Raw genomic sequence first — 22,887 nt, 5'->3', positions numbered from 1 at the left:
ATCTATAAAATAATGACACTTAAAAAACACAGAAAATCATATGTACTGAAAATGTGTAGAACATTTAGTATAGTGCCAAAAAACATAATTCAAAAGAAGAAATTAAATTCTACTTTAATACTCTGAAATGATCATCATATTAGCTATCACTATCATTTCTATCTCGGAAAAAAAAATTCTTGAATCTTCAGTTTATTTGTTTGTTTAAAGATTTATATATTCATTAATTTCAAAGACAGAGTTACAGAGATAAGAGAAAAAGAGCTCTTTCATCTGCTGGTTCATTCTCCAAATGACAGCAATGACCAGGCCGTAGGTACAGGACCAAGGCTTCTCCCCAGTCTCTTTTTTTTTTTTAATTTACTTTTTTTATTTATTTATTTTTTAAGATTTATTTTATTTTTATTACAAAGTCAGATATACTGAGAGGAAGAGAGATAGAGAGGAAGTGGAGCTGCCGGGATTAGAACCAGCGGCCATATGGGATCAAGGCGAGGACCTTAGCCACCAGGCCACACTGCCGAGCCCTCTCCCCAGTCTCTTCCCAGGTGGCAGGGGCCGAGGTACTTGCGCTGTCATTGGTTGTTTTACCTGATGGTTCAGAAGTGGAGCAACCAAGGCTAGAACCAATGCCATAGCAGGTGACTTAACCTGACAGGCCATAGCTCTGGTGCCAAATGGTAAGCTTTAGAGCTCTTTTTCCTCTAAAATTGGATTCTACTTTGTCCTGTCTACTTTCCTGCACCTGTCTTGCACATAATCCCATCTTGCTTTAATTTCTGTACATTCCCTTCTATAAACCCTCTTGTAGTTCTTTACATTTTGTGGACTCCCCAGACTAAAGTTGCCATTCTGCCACTCTGCCAAATCATCAAGCTCAGGGTCTTCCAGAGAACCATCCAATGTATTTGTTTCTGCAAGTGAACCTATTTTCCCTTTGAAGAAAGATTATTAGGGCCTGATGCAGTAGCCTAGCAGCTGAAGTCCTCGCCTTGAACATGCCAGGATTCCATATGGGTGCCACTTCTAATCCCAGCAGCTCCACTTCCCATCCAGCTCCCTGCTTGTGGCCTGGGAACGCAGTCGAGGACGGCCCAGAGCCTTAGGACCCTGCACCTGCATGGCAGACCTGGAAGTGGAAGTTCCTAGCTCCTGGCTTCGGACTGGCTCAGCACTGGCCATTGCAGTCACTTGGGGAGTGAATCATTGTATGGAAGATCTTCCTCTCTGCCTCTCCTTCTCTCTGTGTATCTGACTTTTCAATAAAAATAAATAAATCCTTTTTTTAAAGAAAGACTATTAAATTTTTAAGAGCTATGTTCACTTTATTTACTGTATTTTTTCTCTTGGGCTTAGGACTATAGCAGCCTCCAAAAATCTTTAACACGTCACCATAGTGACTGAAACTACGTCAAACTGCCACCAATCCATCAATAAAGGCATACCAAGCTTCCTATGAGAATTTCACTGTATATAAAATGGGAGGATCACGTGGACTAATTTGGGACAGATATATTCAAAATACACAATCTGAATTCTACACCCTATGCAAGTACTTTACAGAGTTTTGGCATAAGTGTAAAGAAAAGAGAAAGTTTTTTTAAAATACATCTATATCTAAACAAGAAAACAGAAACCTATGAGTTCTATTACTTATCTTTCCAACCCACTGAATTTCACCAAAAAAAGGAGGTGTTCTCTATAAGAAAATTACTTTTCTATCTATTTTTTGGTTTCTGATACATTGTATCTCCAATTCAAACTACAATACTCTATTTGATACTAGATCAGTTAAAATGACTACTTAATCTATACTTACATATGTAAGGTTGAGATATTTTAAAGGAACATACAGCCACCGAAACCAAAGGAACAAAAATCCTCCTAAAATAACACACTTCCAAGTAAGGACGATATAGATTTTCTGCAGACTTAAGAATTCTTTTTCATTTTACATGTAATTGAAAGTACGAAAAGAAGAGATAAGGAATAAAAAGATGCTTTTAAAATTAACTAAATGCAGAGGCAGTAAACACATTATCAAACTAAGATACACCTATTACAAAGCATTAGCATACTTAAGAGTTAAACGTGTGTTTTCAAAGCACCTATTATGAAAGGTGTCCACATTCCTAAATAGAAGCACTGGAAAAGTAACATATGTAATACCTGAATATGCAATTTTAAGGCTGAACTTACATATTATTTTAATAAAATACAAAAGATATAGAAATTTCTAGTGACCAAATATGCTTGATTCAATTTCTGGGAAACTGCTGTGGCACAGGTTCTACTATGAAGCACGGACAATGATGAGTTCAAGTGGCTGAGGCAGTGATGATGGAAATTCTCAGGGCCAGCAGGTGACATACATGGAGGAGACTCAAGCACACAGGAGAGTAACAAAGTGCACCAGGGAGTTGGAAGAGAGGCACAGAGGATGCATAAACATTCAGAAGCACTCCTATAATTGCTCTGTCAATACGACAAGTAGCACTTGAACAGGACAGGAACAACGGAAAGCAATTCCAACTATAGAATGGGAAGCAACATAATACGGACAGTTGTCATTCCAGGGAAACTGTGACGCATCCATTTAAGAGCTATAATATTTCCTCTAAATCAAAAATCACAGATTCATGCTCGATAGCTCCAAACCCTTGTACTAAGATGTTCAGAAATTATATTTTAGGCAAGAGAAAAGTTCTGGCTTGATTATTTTGATGGTATAATCAGGAATAAGGCTTGCTAGCTGAAATCAGGAATGCAGCATATAGCCTGCTGTTGCAGTAGAAATAACCTAATTTGCGTGTGCACTGCTGAAAAGACCAGACTGTAACAGGATGCCTCATCCTGTAACAGGATTGCCTTCCTCAGACAATAGCACTTAAACAAGATGACCCCTATTATGACTTAAGATTCCACCTTATTTGGATAAAAAGCAGCTCTCTACATATTTCATTTTATTTGTACAAAAATCAATTTTTAAAAGTCAAGAAGAAACATACACTAAAGCAAGTACTCTATTGCATGAAATTATTGCCAGCCAGTACAGTAACAATTTAAGAACATAAGTTAACAAGGAAGTTACTGCTAATACTACCAAGTGCTGAGCATCCCCCTCGACTAATGAATTTAAATTTGTAAGCTCAGATGAATGGGACCTCAATCACTACTACCAAATAATATTTAAACTGCTATTTTGCAATTTACAAAGAGCAGCCTCTTGTTTAGTACTACAATTTCTTAATATATTATGCTTTCACCTATAACAAAATGCTAAATGATCAGTGTTTTTAATTTACCAAAATAATCTTTTTTAAATATGGACAGTCTTCCCTTTTATTGTGGTGATGTCACAAATAACAACCTTAATGATAATGTTCAGAAGATTTACTTCTCAATTACAATTCTGAAAGGAGAGGATACTGCATGAACAGCGTGTTAACAATTCTGGCACCAAAACTACAAGTATATTCTCGAGAGCCTGATATACTGCTCCACTTGTTAAAAACATCTTAAGGACAATGCAAACTACAATACACACAGAAGGAAATTTTAGCAGCTTGCTTTTAACATAAACCCCCTTTATACATGCAAATAACCCTCACCCTCTTAAGACAAATGCCTTCCTTAGCCTACCATTGTTTAAATCTTTAGAACAACGTTCTGCACCAACGCTGAAACAGCACGAGACCACACTCCCCAAGAACCCCAGATCACACAGGCAACGGAAGCCTTACCTGGGAAACCCCCTTGGACCATTGCTGTGCCAGCGTTCCCTTCAGGGCATCTGCATTCCTGACCAACACTCAGTGCTGGAAGCAGCTCAAACACGCACCACAGATGCTGTCCTCCCTCCTGAACGACCTTGGGCCTATTCCTCTCCCCCTTCAGATTCTATTCTCTGGAAGGGCAACTCGTCAGTCTATTTCTATCCTGAGAAGCAATCAATTAAGCTAATTTCAAGCTAGCCCTCAAGCTAACAGTCCCATCTGTCAGTGGGTGAGAGCTGCCTGGAAAAGTCTGCAGGGAGAAGCAAAATCCCTGTTTCCAACATCTGACCCTGGGAGGCTTCACGCTGCCGACTGTGACACGCGGTTACCCTGCTCGCATCAGGATGATAGCTCTATTCCAGAACAGGAGGCAACAGAGGAATGCAACCATTTATTTTGTGACCGGCTTCAATTAATATCACTTTAATGACCCAGTCTTCCTGCTGAGAAGCAGCTCATCACATTAGTTGCATCTCTTTGATGCAAATGAAGAGGAAACAGCAGTTGCTTTTAGCCTGTGCAAGAGAGAGGGACAGTCATCTACTGTGTCCTGATGGTTCCCAGCACTGAAAGTGCCTGGAACAAAGAAAGTAGTGAAATGCAATGAACGGGCTTCCCAGCCAGATTCTCCAAAGAAAGGTTCTTTCTACGCAGGCAAGCATTCCAGTTAGCTTTTTGAGAAAATTATGAAAAGCAGTTGTAGTTTCAGGGAAACACGGTTGGGGTTTCTTAAACTTCGCTGAAAATGATTCAGAGTATCCCATTCCCCAAATGCATCTGAATATGATCACATGACCAACTGTAATTACATGAGACTTCTATCAGGCTGAAGTATTTTCTAACTTTTAACTGGAAAAGATAGAACAAAAAGTCATCTACAGGATCATTATATCACATGACTAATATAAAAGAAGTCACAATTAAATCTAAATAGTACTTAAAAGGTCATAAATAATCTAATTTTTTAGAGATTTACTTATTTTATTCCAAAATCAGATATACAGAGAGGAGGAGAGGCAGAGAGGAAGATCTTCCGTCTGATGACTCTCTCCCCAAGTGACCGCAATGGCCAGAGCTGTGCCAATCCAAAGCCGGGACCAGGAACTTCCTTCTTGGTCTCCCACGTGGGTGCAGGGTCCCAAGGCCTTGGGCCGTCCTCAGCCACCTTCCCAGGCCACTAGCAGGGAGCTGGATGGGAAACGGAGCTGCCAGGATCAGAACTGGCGCCCATGGGATCCCAGCGCATTTAAGGCGAGGACTTTAACCATTACGTCACTGCGCCGGGCCCTAATTTTTAATTATAATAAATTCATTTAAGTTACGTTGAGGACTGAAACTTAAGAAGTTTTCAAAATTAAAGAAAATGTGGTGTTAAAGCTGCTGCCTGTGGCGTGACATCCCAGCCATCCCATATGGTAACCTACCAGTTTACAGTCCTTCCTTTCAATCTAATCTAATCCAATCACTTAAAAAATTATGATACTGCTTCACAGGCTCTGGGTTTTCACTGCCCCCCCACCAGTCTCCTTCCCCCTACCAGCTTCCCCTTCTTTTATCACAATGTATAGTTCTTCATGAAAATTCCCTGACATTGCAGGTATGGACGATGGCAGAGTCCTGCATCCCACTGTCAAGATATATTTAACAGTTTTGTTGGGAGACCATGTTTGATTTGGAAGTAGAGATGCATACTGCACTGAGTCCTCACATCTGGATATGATATTCTCTATTATACAGTTATTACACATCCCTTTAAATACAAAGCCATAAAGCAAAATAGACAAGATGGAAGATTGAAAATTTACAATAACATGGAGTTAAATAACATGCTACTGAATAATCAAAGTGTCACTGAAGAACAGAAAAAGAAAATAAAAAAACCTTGAAGCAACCAATGTTGCTGTACGACCTATGTGTCACTGAAGAAATTAGTAAGAAAAACTTTTTTGAAGAAATTACAATAAAACAAATATATCAATGCCCATGAGAGGTAGCAAAAACAGTACTGAAAAGGACATTGATAACATCAGGTACTTAGAAACAATCAAAAGTCTCAGATAAATGACTGTTAATGCATCTCAAAGACTTATTAAGAAAAAATGAACAGGAAGTGTAAAAAGATAAAATTCACACTAAAAATAGATGGATTTTAAACTAAAAACCACAAATTGAAACAAGAAAGAGATCCAGTAACTTCTAATGGAAAAGGATCCAGGTTTTGGGCCCCCGCCACCCACGTGGGAGACCTGGAAAGAGCCCCTGGCTGCTGGCTTCTGCCCGGCCACTCTCCAACTGTTCTAGATGTCTGGGGATTCAACCAAAGGACAGAAAAATGTCTCTCTGTAACTCTTTCAAACAAATAAATTAATCTTAAAAAAGAAAAATCCCAACTTCAAAAGAAATTCAAATTCACCAGTCTCCAATTATAAGGATAGGATCAGAATTTAAGTAAGAATATGAACTATCTAGAAAAAGATGATTAGCCATATAGGAAATGAGAAAAAGAACTTATGTAAGTAAATCTTATCCTTTATTTCTCACACTTTCTCTGCCATTTTGCATGATCCAAAACAAGAAAAGATGAGAGAGCAGATACATTCACAACTGTATGAAAAAGAACTTGTAAATACTCCCAGGAGTCACTAAAGCTGTTAGTTTAAAGTGACCACTCCTAACATCCTGTAATTGGTAAAAATGGCTGTTGATTGCAGTGACATCTATTGGCAAGACAGAGATCAACTACACAACTCTACAATCTTATGAAAACTAAACAATATTTTAATTCCACAAAAACTACTAGCTGCTCAACAGTTTTTATTTTCATGAGTTCATGATATAACTCTATGCTAAAAACAGGCATGGCACAGAGCACAAAGTTTGGAAGCGAGAATCCTTATGTGGCCCTAAACACCCAACAAGGCCACCCAAGCTAACCACTCACTGTCTCAGCACCCTCAATTGTAAAATTAGACTCCAGGTGAGCATTCAGATTCTGAAATCCCATCAGTGTTAAGAAATCGATTAACACTTTTTAAATTCCCTACTTTATATACAGTTGTGAAATTGTCTTAACTATCCAGTTTTAAAAACATCTTACTCCCATGACCAAACTCTATTCATCCCAGTTTCAGCCTTAGCCCAAAGCTGCCTCCTATTTCCATATTTTTATTTTAAATGAACATTTTATGTAAAAGGAATCAAATAGGGAATCAAACAGTATGGGATCGGGAACCAGGTTTCTTTAGTTAGCATAATGAGCATGTATCAGTATATTGGCTCCCATTGATTGCTGAATAGTGTTCCACTGTAGGAATATATAACATTTTGTTTCTTCACCCTAGCTCATGGACATGGTGGTTGTATATAGCTTTTAGCTATTATGAATAATACTGCTATGAACATTCATGGAGGAGTATTTAGGTGAATCATGTTTTCATTTCTCTGGGTTTGTACCTAGAAGTAGAAATGCTGGCCTGTATAAGAAGCCTATATTGTGTTTAAGAAATTGGATTAAGTACAGCTGAGAATTTAGGGTATTTTTTCTTTACCACCTCTTTCAAAGTAGTATATCACATATATTTTTCTGCTTGTTTTCAAGTAAAAAAAAAAAAAAAAAAACAATTAAAGGGATCCCGCAATTATTTGACTAAAATCTGCTCTTTGCGTTTGGCCTTGAGAAGACTAAAGAGCTACAAGATATCTGGACCTGAATCTGATACCTATGAACCAACGAAGTCAACGATGCAGTGACAGGTTAACTATACCAATAGAGCCTGGCGGCGTGGCCTAGTGGCTAAAGTCCTCGCCTTGAAAGCCCCGGGAGCCCATATGGGCTGCCGGTTCTAATCCCAGCAGCTCCACTTCCCATCCAGCTCCCTGCTTGTGGCCTGGGAAAGCAGTGGGATGGCCCAAATGCATTGGGACCTTGCACTTGTGTGGGAGACCTGGAAAAGATTCCAGGTTCCCGGCTTCGGATCGGCACAGCACAGGCCGTTGCGGCCACTTGGGGAATGAATCATTGGGTGGAAGATCTTCCTCTCTGTCTCTCCTCCTCTCTGTATATCTGACTTTGTAATAAAATAAATTAAAAAAACCAGTAACAATAAAGCCATCAAGCAATGGTAATAATGCAAAGGACACCGAGATTCGTCTTACTATTACTGCCTAGGTTAACAATCCCAGAGTCACTTGGGAGGGAAATGTATCTTTCTGGGACGTACCTAATTGCTAAGAAATTCTATCACTTAACTGAATGAGTAAATCTTTTTAAAAGTGCTCTAAAATTAGCAGTTGTGATACTTAAACAACTCTGAATATATAAGAACCATGTGAAATAATCTCAATAAAGCCATTTTAAAAAGATTTATTTTATTATTTGTATTGGAAAGGCAGATCCTCTCTTCCCAAGTGGTTGTAATGCCCGGGGCTGAGCCAATCCAAAGCCAGGAGCCAGGAGCCAAGAACCAAGAACCTCTTCTGGGTCTCCCATGCAGGCTAACCTCGACTGCTTTCCCAGGCCATAGGCAGGGAGCTGCATGGGAAGCAGGGATTACAACCTGTGCCAGGACCTTAGCTGCTAGGCTAACACGCCGGGCCATAAAGTAATTTTTTTTTAAACTCATACTCTATAAACTAACAGATACTGTGACCCTGAGTAATAGATTGGGTAGTAAGCCACATTCTAGAAGATTTTAATGAGTACTCTTGCTTTAAAATAAAATGAAACAGGGCCCGGTGGCGTGGCCTACCGGATAAAGTCCTCGCCTTGAAAGCCCTGGGATCCCATATGGGCGCCGGTTCTAATCCCAGCAGCTCCACTTCCCATCCAGCTCCCTGCTTGTGGCCTGGGAAAGCAGTTGAGGACGGCCCAATGCATTGGGACCCTGCACTCACATGGGACACCTGGAGGAGGTTCCAGGTTCCTGGCTTCGGATTGGCGCGCACTGGCCCGTTGCGGCTCACTTGGGGAGTGAATCATAGGACGGAAGATCTTCCTCTCTGTCTCTCCTCCTCTCTGTATATCTGACTTTGTAATAAAATAAATAAATCTTTAAAAAAAAATAAAATGAAACAGAACAGGAAGAATTAAGTAAGACATGAAGAGGCATGGTATTGGCAATCTAATTATCTGTATGGGCTGCATGGGCATCTATCACTATGCTACCCATTCCACAGATCCTGATGACCTCCCACATCCTAGGTACCACGTACCTGGGACAGGAGAAAGCCCATGAAGACGACCATAGAGCAGAGTCATAGTCAATAATTAAACCAGCATCATTTTGAGAAAAGAAGAAAAAATTAAAGTGGACAAAGCAAAACAACTGACAAAATATGCCATTCTGGAACTGAAGTATAAAGAAATGGCCATAGGATTCCTACAATGTGGGGTCCCATTCACACCACTCTGCATTTGAAAGCCAAATGACAACAAACACATCCATTAAACTCTGGGTTCTGTGTCAAAGCATGTATCTACTGCATGATTTTCATCGTTTCTTTATGACCATTCCCTTATGTATTATAAAAAATCATGTCCAAATGTACTGCTCCATATAGTTTAAAAATATATTAGAAATTGGGGGTCGGACAAGCAGGGCATGTTAGCTCCAAAATGTGTAAACTGGTAATGGAAAGCAATGTACTGGGCAGGACTGAGCAAACCTTAGCCTACAAGCAAAACTAGAAATCAGCATGGAGCACAGGTCATACCGAGCTAGGCTCTTGCACCTACTGGTCCTCACAGCAACCACGGGCAGGTGCGCGATTTACGGCTAGGAACAGGCCCAATTGGGGAGGTGAGGGGACACCCTAACTGGGTTGAGGCTCCCACCAAGGGGCGCGTGTGCTGGAATGGGGGCTGCGTTCTATCTAGGAAACAGTTGCAGTCACCCGAGGCACTAGTGTGGGCTGGGATTGGATGCACCAGGCCAGTTCAGACCCCAACACCATCTGTTGTCATGTAGAACCAGGGTGGATGTGGGACTGACTAGGCTGGGTCTCAACCCCCTACTGAGTCATGTGTGAGCTCTATGTGGGTATGGACGAGCCATGGCTGGGCTGAAACATCCAACAACAAGAACCAGAATGGGGTGAAAGCCAGCCAGGAAAAGACACTGTTCCTGCTAGGACAGGAGGTGAACTGAGTAGGGTTGGCTCAAGGACCTCCTGGTATGCACAAAATCTGGCATTGGGAGGGGTTCTGATGGAGGAGCCTGGGCAACTCCTCTGGCAGGACACAGTCCCTGCAGGGAAGCACAAGAAGCATGATAGGAAACAGCCCAGAATAGGCCATGGAAAGTTTCCCACTGGCACACATTCGGCATGGGTCAGGGGCAGACCAGGCTGAATCAGTTCATATCATCCACTGGCAAATCTGAACACCAGAACAGAGTGTGGGTTGAGCCGGGTTTGGTTGTGACAAAACCAGTACACATTATGGAATGCCAGGGTGAGGTTGCCTGTACTGGATTTGACTGCAGCACCCAACCAGCACACATGAGATCCAGGAAGGAAGGGGCAGAGCTGGCGGGGGGATTAAGGGGCTGGTCCCCTCGCTGGACAGCTACTCTCACTGGAGAGCGTGGGTTGGGATGCGGACAGACCAGACTAAGCAAGGCTGCAATACCTGTGCGCTGCATGTGGACTAGATCAGGGAAAAGCCAGGCTGGGCTGATTATTCCTGCGGGTGCAAGCATAAATTAGAGTGGGTGAGGGATGTTTGGGCTTAGCCACAGCATCAGCTGGCAGAAGCTGGCACTGGGGGCTAATTCTGTCAAGCCAAATCACAGAACCACCTAAAGAGTGCATAAACCGGGACTGAGAGAGACCTGGGAGGGAAAAAGTGGGTTCCCCTTTCTTGGGTCACTAGTCCCGTGGGAGGGCATGAAAACTAGGACAGGGGCTGGGCTAGCTAGACAGAGAGGCACTCAACAACATCCATGAGGGCTGGATGGTTGAGATGGTTAGATGGAACTAAGCTTTCATACCCATTGACAAGTACAGGAGCCAAATGGGATGGGGTACAGACTGGTCTACTGCTACACATACTGGCAAACCAGGGTAGGGGGTGGGCCTGGTGGGGGTTATTGTGGGTCGCCCCGACTAGGCTGCAGCTCCCACTGGTTGATGTAAGGGCCGAGTATGTGCTGGGCAGAACCAGACTGGACTGCAACACCCACTGGTTCCAGTGCAACTCAGGACTGAAAACAGAACCAACCCAGCAATTGCAACCACCAGCTGATTAGGGTGATGAAATGTGCCGGACCCCCTGCTTGCTAGAACATACAAGAATCTGGTCTGGGAATACCTCAAAGTTTCTTTGGAGATCTATCCAATCGAACTGCTGGGTTCAGAACTCTAACCAAGAAAAGACAGAAGACAGAACAGGTCAATCATTCATCTCAGCTATATGTTGGCAGCGAAATATGGGGCAAACGGAGACTTTATGATGGACCATATCAATCAGTGGACGACCTCATCGAGCAAAACTGGCAGCGATTCATAACTGGAGAACTATTAAAACCACTTGAGCAAATATCTCAGAGAATGCCCCACATCCGGGACTTGGGGTGGGTGGGAAACCGGGTGGGGCTTCTCCCTCAATATCCCCCTTTACCTCAGATACTGATGGAAACAATATGGACATAATAGTATTATCCACTTCCCTATACCCCCTGAACCTTTTTTTTTTTAACCGTAATTAGCTATGTAAAGATTGCCAACAACAATAAAATAAAATAAATTTAAAAAATTAGAAAGAATGAAGATCAACAGACTAGAAAGAACTGGTTAAAGTAAAAGCATTCGGCCTCTGAGATTAAAGCAATTGAAGTAGGACTGTGCAAGTGGCTTCTCTTACAAAACAGTAGTAAGGTGGGAGATGGTGTGCTGGGAAAAAGAGAAGTCCAGCTGTTTGCAGTTTGCACTGACAGCTGATGGACAGTGCCATGATGCAGCAAGGGCATCCCTGAAGTACCATGAGCAAGCCTCCGTTTTCAGAGATTCCCACTGCAGACTCCACAGGCAGAGAGCCAGTTTGGTTTTTCTGTTTGTTTGTTTAGATTTATTTTTATTGCAAAATCAGATATACAGAGAGAAGGAGAGACAGAGAGGAAGATCTTCCGTACAATGATTCACTCCCAAGTGACCGCAATGACTGGAGCTGAGCCAGGAGCCTCTTCCAGGTCTCCCATGTGGGTGTAGGGTCCCAAGGCTTTGGGCCATCCTCCACTGCTTTCCCAGGCCACAAGCAGGGAGCTGGATGGGAAGTGGAGCAGCCAGGATTAGAACAGGCGCCCATATGGGATCCCGGTGCGTCCAAGGTGAGGACTTCAGCTGCTAGACCCACTGCGCCAGACCTGCCAACCTATTTCCCACTTGCTCGAAATGCAGGTTCTGTCTCCCACTAGGCCAAGGCAGAGAGGTCACTAGGCCTTGTGGACTGAAAGATTACAGGAACACTGATCTCAACTTAATAACTCCATTTAAAGAATTACATTTTATTTAGGGACCTTGCTTTAATAATTACATTTAAAGAATTACATTTTATTCAAGGCTATAAAATAAAAATGCAGGTTACCCTTATTAGATGAAAGAATCAAATTTTCCCAAAAAGACGCCATTTAGCTGAAAACAGCAGAAGCTGTATTAACCTCTCTGAAGGCTGTTCCACCTATTTTATAAATGAGAATATGTTTAAAGAGTTGGAGAGAATGTGAAGTTGAGTTCGTAAACAGTGCCATGAATGCAAATGCCAGACAGCATCAGACAGCACTCTTTGAGCCTCCCTCCTTCAGCTGAACTGACCTTGCCCTGCAACACTACAATTAGCTCACTGAACTGAGGGAGGGCTACAGCTGACCCTACAGGATTCCAATCCCTGGACTCATGAGGTCACTTGCTTCTCCAATAGATAACACTTTGACGGCTGGTACTGTCTCAGTGGGGTTTCGTTCAGGAGGATTCTCAGGTCTGCACAGAAAATAACCTCCATCTGCACACAGGCCCAAGGCTGACTGAAGTCCACTGGGAATCATAGAAATTCCCTGAAGAGGGCCCGGCGGCGTGGCCTAGCGGATAAAGTCCTCGCCTTGAAAGCCCCGGGAGCCCATATGGGCGCTGGTTCTAATCCCGGCAGCTCCACTTCCCATCCAGCTCCCTGCTTGTGGCCTGGAAAAGCAGTGGAGGACGGCCCAATGCATTGGGACCCTGCACCCAGGTGGGAGACCCGGAAGAGGTTCCAGGTTCCTGGCTTCGGATTGGCGCACATGGGCCCGTTGCGGCTCACTTGGGGAGTGAATCAATGGAGGGAAGATCTTCCTCTCTGTCTCTCCTCCTCTGTGTATATCTGGCTGTAATAAAATGAATAAATCTTAAAAAAAAAAAATTCCTTGAAGAGCACAGCAACACTGACGAATCAGAGACAGGCTACAAGCACCACTGACCAACCAGGAACTGAGATGTGAGAACATGCTCCTCTCAACCCGAACTTTAGTCTCTAACAGCATCAACCCCTCAGGGAGTCAGTGAATTAAGCCATGGTGGCCTGGCTCCCATCCCTAATGGGGTTCTATGCTAACTCCTCCAACCAGTTCTGGGGTGGTTCTATTTCAAATTATGGCATGCAGCATACTCAGTAAACTATGGCTATTATATTGTTGTTCAAATTATATCAGTAACAGTGTAAAGGAGATCACAAATCTGAGAGAAATTAGGATTGAAGATGCATCTATATTTGTTGATTCACTGTCAGGAAGAGAGGAAACAAACAGAAGGAGGCTGCATTCTAGGGCTGGAGAAGTGGGGCCCCGACAACAGCTTTAAGCCAGACCTGAGAACAGAAAGTAAGAGGTCAGCCTTGGGGATGAGGTGATTGTTTTGGTGAAAGGATTTAAAATGTTAGTATAAAAGGGACAAGTTTCCTAGAGCCAATAGGAAATTGGGGTCAGGAAACTAGAGAGGGGTAGAGACCAGACATACAGACTTGGCAGTCATGATGTATCAGTGCATGGATTGGTTTCGTTATACCCTCGGCGACCTTCAGTCTGTGATGAAACAATTTGATCTTAAATTTAGGAATTAAAAGCTACACAGTAAGTCAAATATTCCTGCACTATTAATACATAGCTTGTGGTAAATTCAACAACATTTGAATATGGCAGTTTTATGAACAAGTAAATGTTGATGCAGTATATATTTTCTTCATTCATAATTGTTTCAAAATTATTAAAATTTAAGCAACTTTCATTCATTGGTGGTTAAAAGGCTTGTGATGAGGTCATGAAACATGTTTGTCTATGCAAGATAAGGAACGTAAAATATGAATGTCCATTGTGTATCACACCCTATCACAGTGTTAATACAATTCTCACAATAATCTGAACTCTAAGTACCATGGTGGCTAAACCAGTATTCTCCCTTCTTTCTTACCAATTCCTTGCTAACTAAATTCAACAGTTACTTCTGTGTCTCCAAGCTCTTCAATGGTTGACATTCATCAACAGACACCTTCTTGAGACACTTTCTTATATATTACGTCATTAAATAATCTGAATGTTAGAATGTTCATTCGCTAGAATGCTCACAGGGCAGGCTCCAGGTTAACTTCTTTTTGCTGTCTACACAGTATTCCTAAGGACACTCATCAGCCACCTCCACCCCCCAACCCCACCTCCTAAGCTTTAAACTCTATCTACATCGGCTGTTTTCAGAGTATGGTCCCTGGATGACAAGTAACATCATCACTGGGAATAAACTGCAAATGCAAATTATCAAGTCCCCTATACCTAAGATAACAGCTCCGGAAGTGAGGCTCACCAACTACTGTTTCAATAAGCTTTTCAAATGCTTCTGATACACATGCTAAAGTTAGAAAAATCAATGATCCAGATTAGAGTTTTTCATAACATGAGTTGAGACTTACTTCTTGGTCAACAAACATGGAATTAAAACTAGCATTTGAAAAATAAAGAACATGGCAGAAAAGAATGAAATTCATCAAACATTACTAAGAGAATATTTTGTAAAATGCTTCAATCTGCATATTCTTCTCTGCACATGCAAGTGTACATGTACATATTTACAACGGATGTGATGCAAATATATATATTAGTGTGGGTCAGAGTTAGAAAACAAAAATTTACCTATATGATAACTATATGAATCAAATCTTTGCATTCCTGATCCATTCTTTTTTTTTTTAAGATTTATTCATTTTATTACAGCCAGATATACACAGAGGAGGAGAGACAGAGAGGAAGATCTTCCCTCCGAAGATTCACTCCCCAAGTGAGCTGCAACGGGCTGATGCGCGCCAATCCGAAGCCGGGAACCTGGAACCTCTTTCGGGTCTCCCACGTGGGTGCAGGGTCCCAATGCATTGGGCTGTCCTCAACTGCTTTCCCAGGCCACAAGCAGGGAGCTGGATGGGAAGCGGGGCTGCTGGGATAATAAACGGCAGCCCATATGGGATCCCGGGGCATTCAAGGCGAGGACTTTAGCCGCTAGGCCATGCTGCCGGGCCCTCATGGTCCATTCTTATCATTCAGGTCTCATTTGGGCCTTTCATAACCATTCTATCCAATATTATCTCCTGCTACCTAACTTAATTCATTTCCTAAAAAAATTCATCTTGGGTCCGGCACATTGGCCTAGGGGCCTGAGTCCTCACCTTGAATGCGCCGGGATCCCATATGGGCACCGGTTCTAATCCTGGCAGCCCTGCTTCACATCCAGCTCCCTGCCTGTGGCCTGGGAAAGCAGTGGAGGATGGGCCAAAGCCTTGGGACCCTGCACCCGTGTGGGAGACTCAGAGAAAGCCCCCGGCTCCTGGCTTCAGATTGGCTTAGCTCCAGCCATTGCAGTCACTTGGGGAATGAATCATCAAATGGAAGATCTTCCTCTCTGTCTCTCCTCCTCTATGTATATCAGCTTTTCAAAAAAAAAAAAGACAGACAGTCTCCCCTTTTATGGATAAGCAAGTATGAACCATGAAGAGGTTAAGCAACTTGTCTGAGAATATACCACTCCTAAGTAGCGGAAGCAGGAGTGAACGTGGTCTTAGTTGCACCTAAATAGGTACAGGCAAATATTGCTTGATGTCACAGTCATGACATGTACCTAAGAATCTAGTTAAAGACCTTCCAGAAAAGTATAAAGTTGAATAACGAATAATTTACCTCCATTCTGCTGGAACTGCCCTAACACCTAAATCAAAACAAAGAAGCCTTTTACATATCTGAGCATCCATAATCAATTGTATCCACCATGTGTACCCCTCTAGAAAGAGCTGGGGAATCAAAGCACTATGGCACACTGATCAAACTGTATTAGTCGATTTTTTATTCCCATATTAGGGTGGTGACTCCACTACATGAATGAATAATTAGACAAACATATTTATTTTACAGCGGACTCATTCAATGCTTGTACTAAAAAGAAGATGGAATTCAACAAAGAGTAAGAAAAATAACATAGCAGACAGGGTTTTGTAAAACTGAAATATGCAAATGAAGATATACAATATATAAATCAAGATTTTATAAAGAAAATCTACTATAAGTCTATATTTATCTATATTTAGAAAAATATTAACTTAATAATTGTTAAAAAAAATAAGAGCTTAGAGATTCAATATTTAAAACAGTAAAGGTATTTTTGCATATTTCATTTCCCACTACAACTCTATTTTAGTGGGTAGCATTATTAGATCCTTTTTTAAAATGTACCTAGAACCACACTTAAGGCATTGTTGGACCTAGAATTTTCATACACACACACAGACATTTACACACAAAATCATACTTTACCATAAAATGTAATTTTACAATTGTACAACCCTCATCACTATCTGATTTTAAAACATTTCCTAAAGACATTTCATACACATCAGTAGCCAAACCTAATTAATAGTACATACATACAAGAAAGTCATATTTTGAAAAAGGAAATCTCCATTAAAATACATGAATATACATATGAATCAGAAATTGAAAAGAAAATCATAAAATGAATTCCAAAGGATACAATTTGACTTGGAAGGACTTCTGGAATCTTGCACTAGCTATATCAACATTGCTTTCAGTAAAGCAACTAATCAAGAGGTGACTGCTATATCAAATTCATATTATGAATCAAACTCCAGTTCTAAGAACTCAGTATTGTTATATTCACAACCAAATAGTAAGATTAGATTACAACACAGCTTCTTTTGATATTTCCTCTAACAATGTGAAAGAAAAGAGCTTAAGAAAAAGGACTATGTTAGTTCCAAAAATATAATTTGTTTAGCATCCCTGGATTCAATGATGCATATTAGTTATTAAGTCACAGGTTAACGAATCCTGCATCCACCCTGAACAATGAAGGAAACTCACTGTCAGTAAATGCATGCTCCTTTTCGCTCTCCTCATCGTTGTCTTCCACTGGAACTTTATAAGGAGGAGGCAGTTTCATTGGAGGTGGGGCAGTTCCTCGCCTCTGAAAATGAAAAATTTGAGAGAAGGGTTAATTGCTTTGTTTAATCCTCATTTAAATAGAAAAAAAGGATTATCTGGGAAAATTCCTATTGGATCCAACTGCTGTTATATCACAAGAATAGTAACGAGCAAAACAAGCTATTCTCATATGCCTATGACTCTATTTAAACATACCAACACAGGAGACTTAAATACAAAGGCACAGTTTTACAGCCGTTGACCTGCCTAGAACACATGCCCTTTCCCAGGACAAAAGACAGTCATGTACTTTCTTTACGGTGAATTAATTTACAGTGTTATTAATCAATAATTTAAATGAAAAGCATTTCTAAAATAAAGTTAGCAGTAAAAACAATTCAACACATGTACTTACTAAAATTTTTCTTCATATGTAGGAATTACAGGTCCCAGTCTAAATTAAACACTTTAAGTACCAAGTTTTTCTAACTACATTAGTACTCATCTTTAATTTGTAGATGATCAACACATTTTTTAATGTTTTAAAAAGAAATATTTACACTGAATAATTCTTTCTGCATAAGTATGCTTTTAATTTATATACCAATTGATACAGTGCATCAATATTGGACTCACATAGAAATTAAAGGATGCAAAAGTCACTGGTAAGAGTACCTTTGCAGGACAGAGATGACTTCTTGAATACCGGAAGAAAAAAAACATGACAAACTTTACAAAGATTCAAGCTGTTAAAAACAATAGAAGCCGGTAGATTCAAACACTCCACAAATACCAAAGTAACTGCATTAAGATTTGCCTTGCACCAGGATTTCAATGAAGTACATTCAATTATGCCTTACAAGACAGTACCACTAATGGCATCATACACTTCAGTAAAGCGGACGATGACTAGTGCATTAAACAAAGGAGGCGTGAGCAAACCCCTCCACAATCAAAACAACAGACAACCAAATTCAAGGTAATATCTAAGCAAACCAGTACATATTAGTAGAGAACCCACAAATTGATAAACCACAAAAGTAATGAAGGATGAGAAGATGTCAAGCACAAACCACTCCTGAATCAACAGAATACATTCTGTAGTCATCGTAGCTCTCTAAATATTTTTAGGTTGAGATAATCTAAAAATGAGAAATAAAGAAAATCTGGCTAGAAAGAAGGCAAAATACTTCATTTCAGTAAATCTTTTCCTCAGAAAAGGTAAAACCCAGGGAAAAAATATATAGCCAGCTTAAAAAATAATGTTAGGAGCTACAAGTTCCATTTTAGTAGCCTTTGCTTTTCTTTCTGGGGGGGGGGAGGTAATTTAAAGGGAAATAGTATAATCAACTTTTTAAATTAGATTCTTCCAATTCTTTTGGAAAAAAAAAAGCAGGATAAACATGTCCCGGGTCTCCTGCTCTGCATTTCGGTTGTCAGACACCGGGACAATCTTCCTGCAGCACTTGTGAGGAGGAAGGCCAGAGTCAGCCTCTCTGGCAAAGCAGCCTGGAGCAAGGTACATTCTGATATCTGTCACCCCTGGATCCCAGCAGAATTGGTTCTAGGACTCCAAGGATGCAAAAACTGGTGGTTGTTAAGTCCAGCAATTCAAACGGTACAATATCCACATGTAACCTACACCCACTCTCCTGGATCCTTTAAATCATCTCCAGATTGGCTATAATACCTTAAATCACATGAATGCTCTGTGTATTATTTAGGGAATGAGAAGAAAAAAGTCTGTACATACATCCTTGATATTGATAACAAATTTTAAATAATATCTTTAATCTGCAGTTAGTAAGAATATGGAACCCAGGGATAAGAGGATTAAGTCAATGGATTGATCATAATCTCCACGAGAATGGAGAACTACACACCTGGTAGCTTCCACTCGCCAACCGCCCCTTAACTGAACAACTGATTATCACTCATGCTGTTTAGGTGCATGAATGTAAGAATTCTTTGTGTTTTTTTTAAAGTAGTTATGTAAATGATTAGTATAAGATAGTAACTTTGTCCAGCAAAGATTTAAATGATTTCAGTCCTGTAGAAAAAAACAACCCCAAAGGTTACAGCTTTACTGACTATGATGTTATTAGCCAGTTTTGAAAATCCCAATTCAAATCTTAAACAATTCTTCTTTCAACGACTACTAATACTTCATTGCTGGAGTCCAGCTCCAGCTGAGTTTGGAACTGGAGAAGGGTGCGTGGATGAGGCGTAAAGAAAATAGACGGACCACTAGGATTCCATGATCATTTTGGACAATGCACGAAAGCTGTCCACTTTATTTATACAGAAGCAGTCAAACTCTGGCTCAGACTTTTTACATCATGGTCAAGTGGGTGTTTCCAAGAGTAACCCTGCCATTTGTTTCACCTTAAAGCAGGATGTTATCCATCCTGACCCTGTGGTGAGAAAGTTCTCAATAGATGGTGCATATCAATCAGTAACACATTCCTACTACAGTCCTCATTCATAACTTAATCTTGAATCAGTTAAGGGAAGAAATGCATCACAGAAGGAAGGACCTAAAGACCAAGGAAAGAGGGAAAGAATAGATTCCCACTACACCTGGGGACTTAACACCCTTGATTAGCTTATGGTCAATGGGGACAGCAATAATAACAGGCCCTTTTGCTAAAAGCGTATCAGCAACATCAACTTCCAAGCTCACACTGATACTAAACATTAACTCTGCAGAGGCAGACAATGCCAAAATAAATTATACACATCTCAGCGGGGTTGTCCGGTGTCCATGCAAAGGGAGGAAGAGCTGCATTCAGGTGGTTGTAGAGACATCCACTGGGCCCTGCCATACAGCGGGAAATTCCTTGCGGCCCTGCCTGAAATGGAACAGTTCTCTTCACACCTTCCTGTCTTCCACACCCATCAGACGGAGCCCAGCACTTCATCCTTTCCATTTCTCTACCATCCACGTTCACATCTTGTTGGTTCCCTTTTGTTTACATGTGGTTTTTGTACAAGAATATGCCTTGTCATTCCTGGATTGGACAATTCTTTGACATACAGACTACTGAATTTTCACATCTCGCTCTGTTTGACATGTGACTATGATACAAGAGAGAAGATTAGGGCCCTAAATATCCATTCAGTTTAGAGATACCCTTACTGTTATTTTGTGTGTGAAATATATTTTTACTTTTACACCATATTAACAACTATGACACAAACCTCTCAATTGTTCCCTTATTGATTGGTTTATAGAACACTGTTTAATGTTCAGTTATTTTAATATTATGTAAAACTATTAATCTCAGAAAACTGTATATCTAAACATTTGCTATTTAAAGGGAGACAGCTTTTTTCTAATGAAAACAAATCCCTGGTTCTCCAGGACACCAGATGGTGTTGGGGTCTGGCCTGGCCTGGTGCATCCAATCCCAGCCCAAACTAGTGCCACGGGAGACTACAACTGTTTCCTGGTTAGAACGCAGCCCCCATTCCAGTACATGCGCCCCATGGTGGGAACCTCAACCCAGTTAGGGTGTCCCCTTAGCTCCCCAACCAGGCCTGTTCCCAGCCATAGATCACGCGCATGCCAGTGGTTGCTCTGACTCAGCTTGGCTCAGACCCTCACTTGTCCTGGCCTCTGCCTTAGACACTGTGGCTTAGCATGCTTGACTCATGTAGACCAGTAGGTGCAAGAGCCTAGCTTGGCATGACCTGTGCTCCATCCTGGTTTCTAGTTTCGCTTGTAGGCTAAGGTTAGCTCAGTCCTGTCCAGTACATCCCGTTCCATTACCAATTGACACATTAGCCGAGTGCTGGAGTTACTTTGCCCAGCTTCTCCGACCCCCATGTCTGGACCACATGTTCACCAGGGGGAGCTATGAGTCACCAAGGGAGTTTCCCAAGTTCCTCCACTTGATCCCCTTCCAGACCCAGTTCTCATACATGCCCATGGGTGTTAGGCCAGTGCCCGGCATAGTCTGGCCTTCTGTTTGGCCTTGTATGAGCTGGTGAATGTTGCAGCCCGGCCCACTCCACACCCTATTCAGGCTGCACATTCGGGTGCTGCGGCCTTGACAAGTCCAGACTGTTGCGGGTTCCTTTACCTGTGATTGATGGCCGGCTCCTTGGTCACACCTAGTTTAGTCCATCACCACCCAAACTCTTGAGCTAACCAGTGGGGCTAGAATTTCCACAGGGTTTGGCCCACACATCCCACACAGAATCTACCCCTGGATATGGTTCTCGAGTGCTAGTTAATGTTATGACCCTGCCTAATGTGACAAGTCTCCTGATCCATCATCATGTCAGGTAAAAGGATATCCTGCTGGACAAGCCCCAAGCCATAGCTTTTGCATGGACTGGTATTTGGTGCTCAGCATTGTTAAGTGATTACAAGTTCTTCAAAGGAAGAGTTACTGTCATTGGGAATCTTTAGGATTGACTCAGATCCCAGATGCACAGTGGGATCAACCTGGAGCTACCTAAGCAGTGATTCAAATAACCAAAACCCCAGAGCTGCCCGGCTGGGCGGCCAGCAGGCAGAGCGTGGCTGGTGTACTGGCCATCTGGGGACAGCTCACCACATGCATGTGGTGGCTGGAGTTGGAATCCGAGCAAGACACTCCATCTGAGGCCCACCAGCAGCCAGGAAGCTGCCAGAAGTTTAAACCCCCAGGCCCAAGGTCGCGCCCCTCCCCAATCCCATTCACCATCCAAGGAGGGTGGTGGGTGGGCACCGGACCTACCCAGTCAAGGAGACTTCCCCCCTTGGTGGATTCACCTGAAGGAAGCAGCCCCCGAACCCAGGCAGGCCTGGGGACAGCTCACCATGTGCACATGGTGGCTGGCATCTGGGATCTGAGCAAGACGCCCCATCCTGCAGCCCACCACATCCGGGACTTGGGGTGGGTGGGAAACTGGGTGGGGCTTCTTCCTCAATATCCCCCTTTACCTCAGATACAAGAAGGAAACAATATGGACATAATAGTCTTACCCACCTCCCTATAGCCCCTGAACCTTTTTACCGGAATTAACCAAGTAAAGATTGTCAAAAATAAAATAATTTTTAAAAAGCATCATGATTATGAATTCCCCCCCAAAAAAAACAAATCCCGTTTCATGGAAATGACTAATTCAAAAGTGCTTTTATGTCACCAAACAGCATAGGCAGTGAGGTATAATGGGATTAAGTCTCTAATTGCAACACCCACATTGCACGTCAGAGTGCCTGGACCCCACTCGTGCTTCCAGGCTAGCTGCTTATGAATACACCTGGCAGGCTCATGTAATGCCTAAAGTACTTGCTGTTTTGCTACCTACACAGGAAAATTAGATTGAATTCCTGGCTTCTGGCTTTGGTGTGGTTCAGTTCTGGCTGTTTCGGGCATTTGAAAAGGGAACCAGCAGATGGAATATCTGTTCCTTTCACTGATTCTATCACTTAGCCTTCAATCATTCAAGAATCCAAACTTACAATACTGAATGGCTTGAATATTTAAATATAGAACCAGTTTTTTAACCAATTCCTGTGATCTTATGGTTGTAGAATAGAAAACAAAAAATAAGCAACACTATAAAAACATCAGAGCTAGTATTATGACACTGTGGGTTAACCCACCACTTGCAATACCAGAATTCTGCATGGGGTCTGGTTCAAGTAATGGCTGCTTTGTCTCAGATCTAGCTCCCAGCTA

The 22,887-nt window shown here is 41.8% G+C and overlaps 1 protein-coding gene across 4 annotated transcripts in view; it reads right to left on the bottom strand.

Moving 5' to 3' along the window:
- The window catches only part of PATJ (PATJ crumbs cell polarity complex component), a 369,444-nt gene that overhangs the window by 190,104 nt on the left and 156,453 nt on the right, over nucleotides 1–22,887 (bottom strand). For all 4 annotated transcript variants that reach the window (XM_058657334.1, XM_058657354.1, XM_058657340.1 and 1 more), the window contains exon 27: nucleotides 17,153–17,255. In XM_058657334.1, the coding sequence (XP_058513317.1) occupies nucleotides 17,153–17,255 (103 nt within the window). The remainder of the gene's footprint in view (nucleotides 1–17,152; nucleotides 17,256–22,887) is intronic.

This window comes from Ochotona princeps, chromosome 2, assembly GCF_030435755.1.
Source record: "Ochotona princeps isolate mOchPri1 chromosome 2, mOchPri1.hap1, whole genome shotgun sequence".
Taxonomy (NCBI): Eukaryota; Metazoa; Chordata; class Mammalia; order Lagomorpha; family Ochotonidae; genus Ochotona; species Ochotona princeps.
The sequence above is the reverse complement of the archived record's forward strand: the minus strand, read 5'-3'. Positions and strand labels throughout refer to the sequence as shown.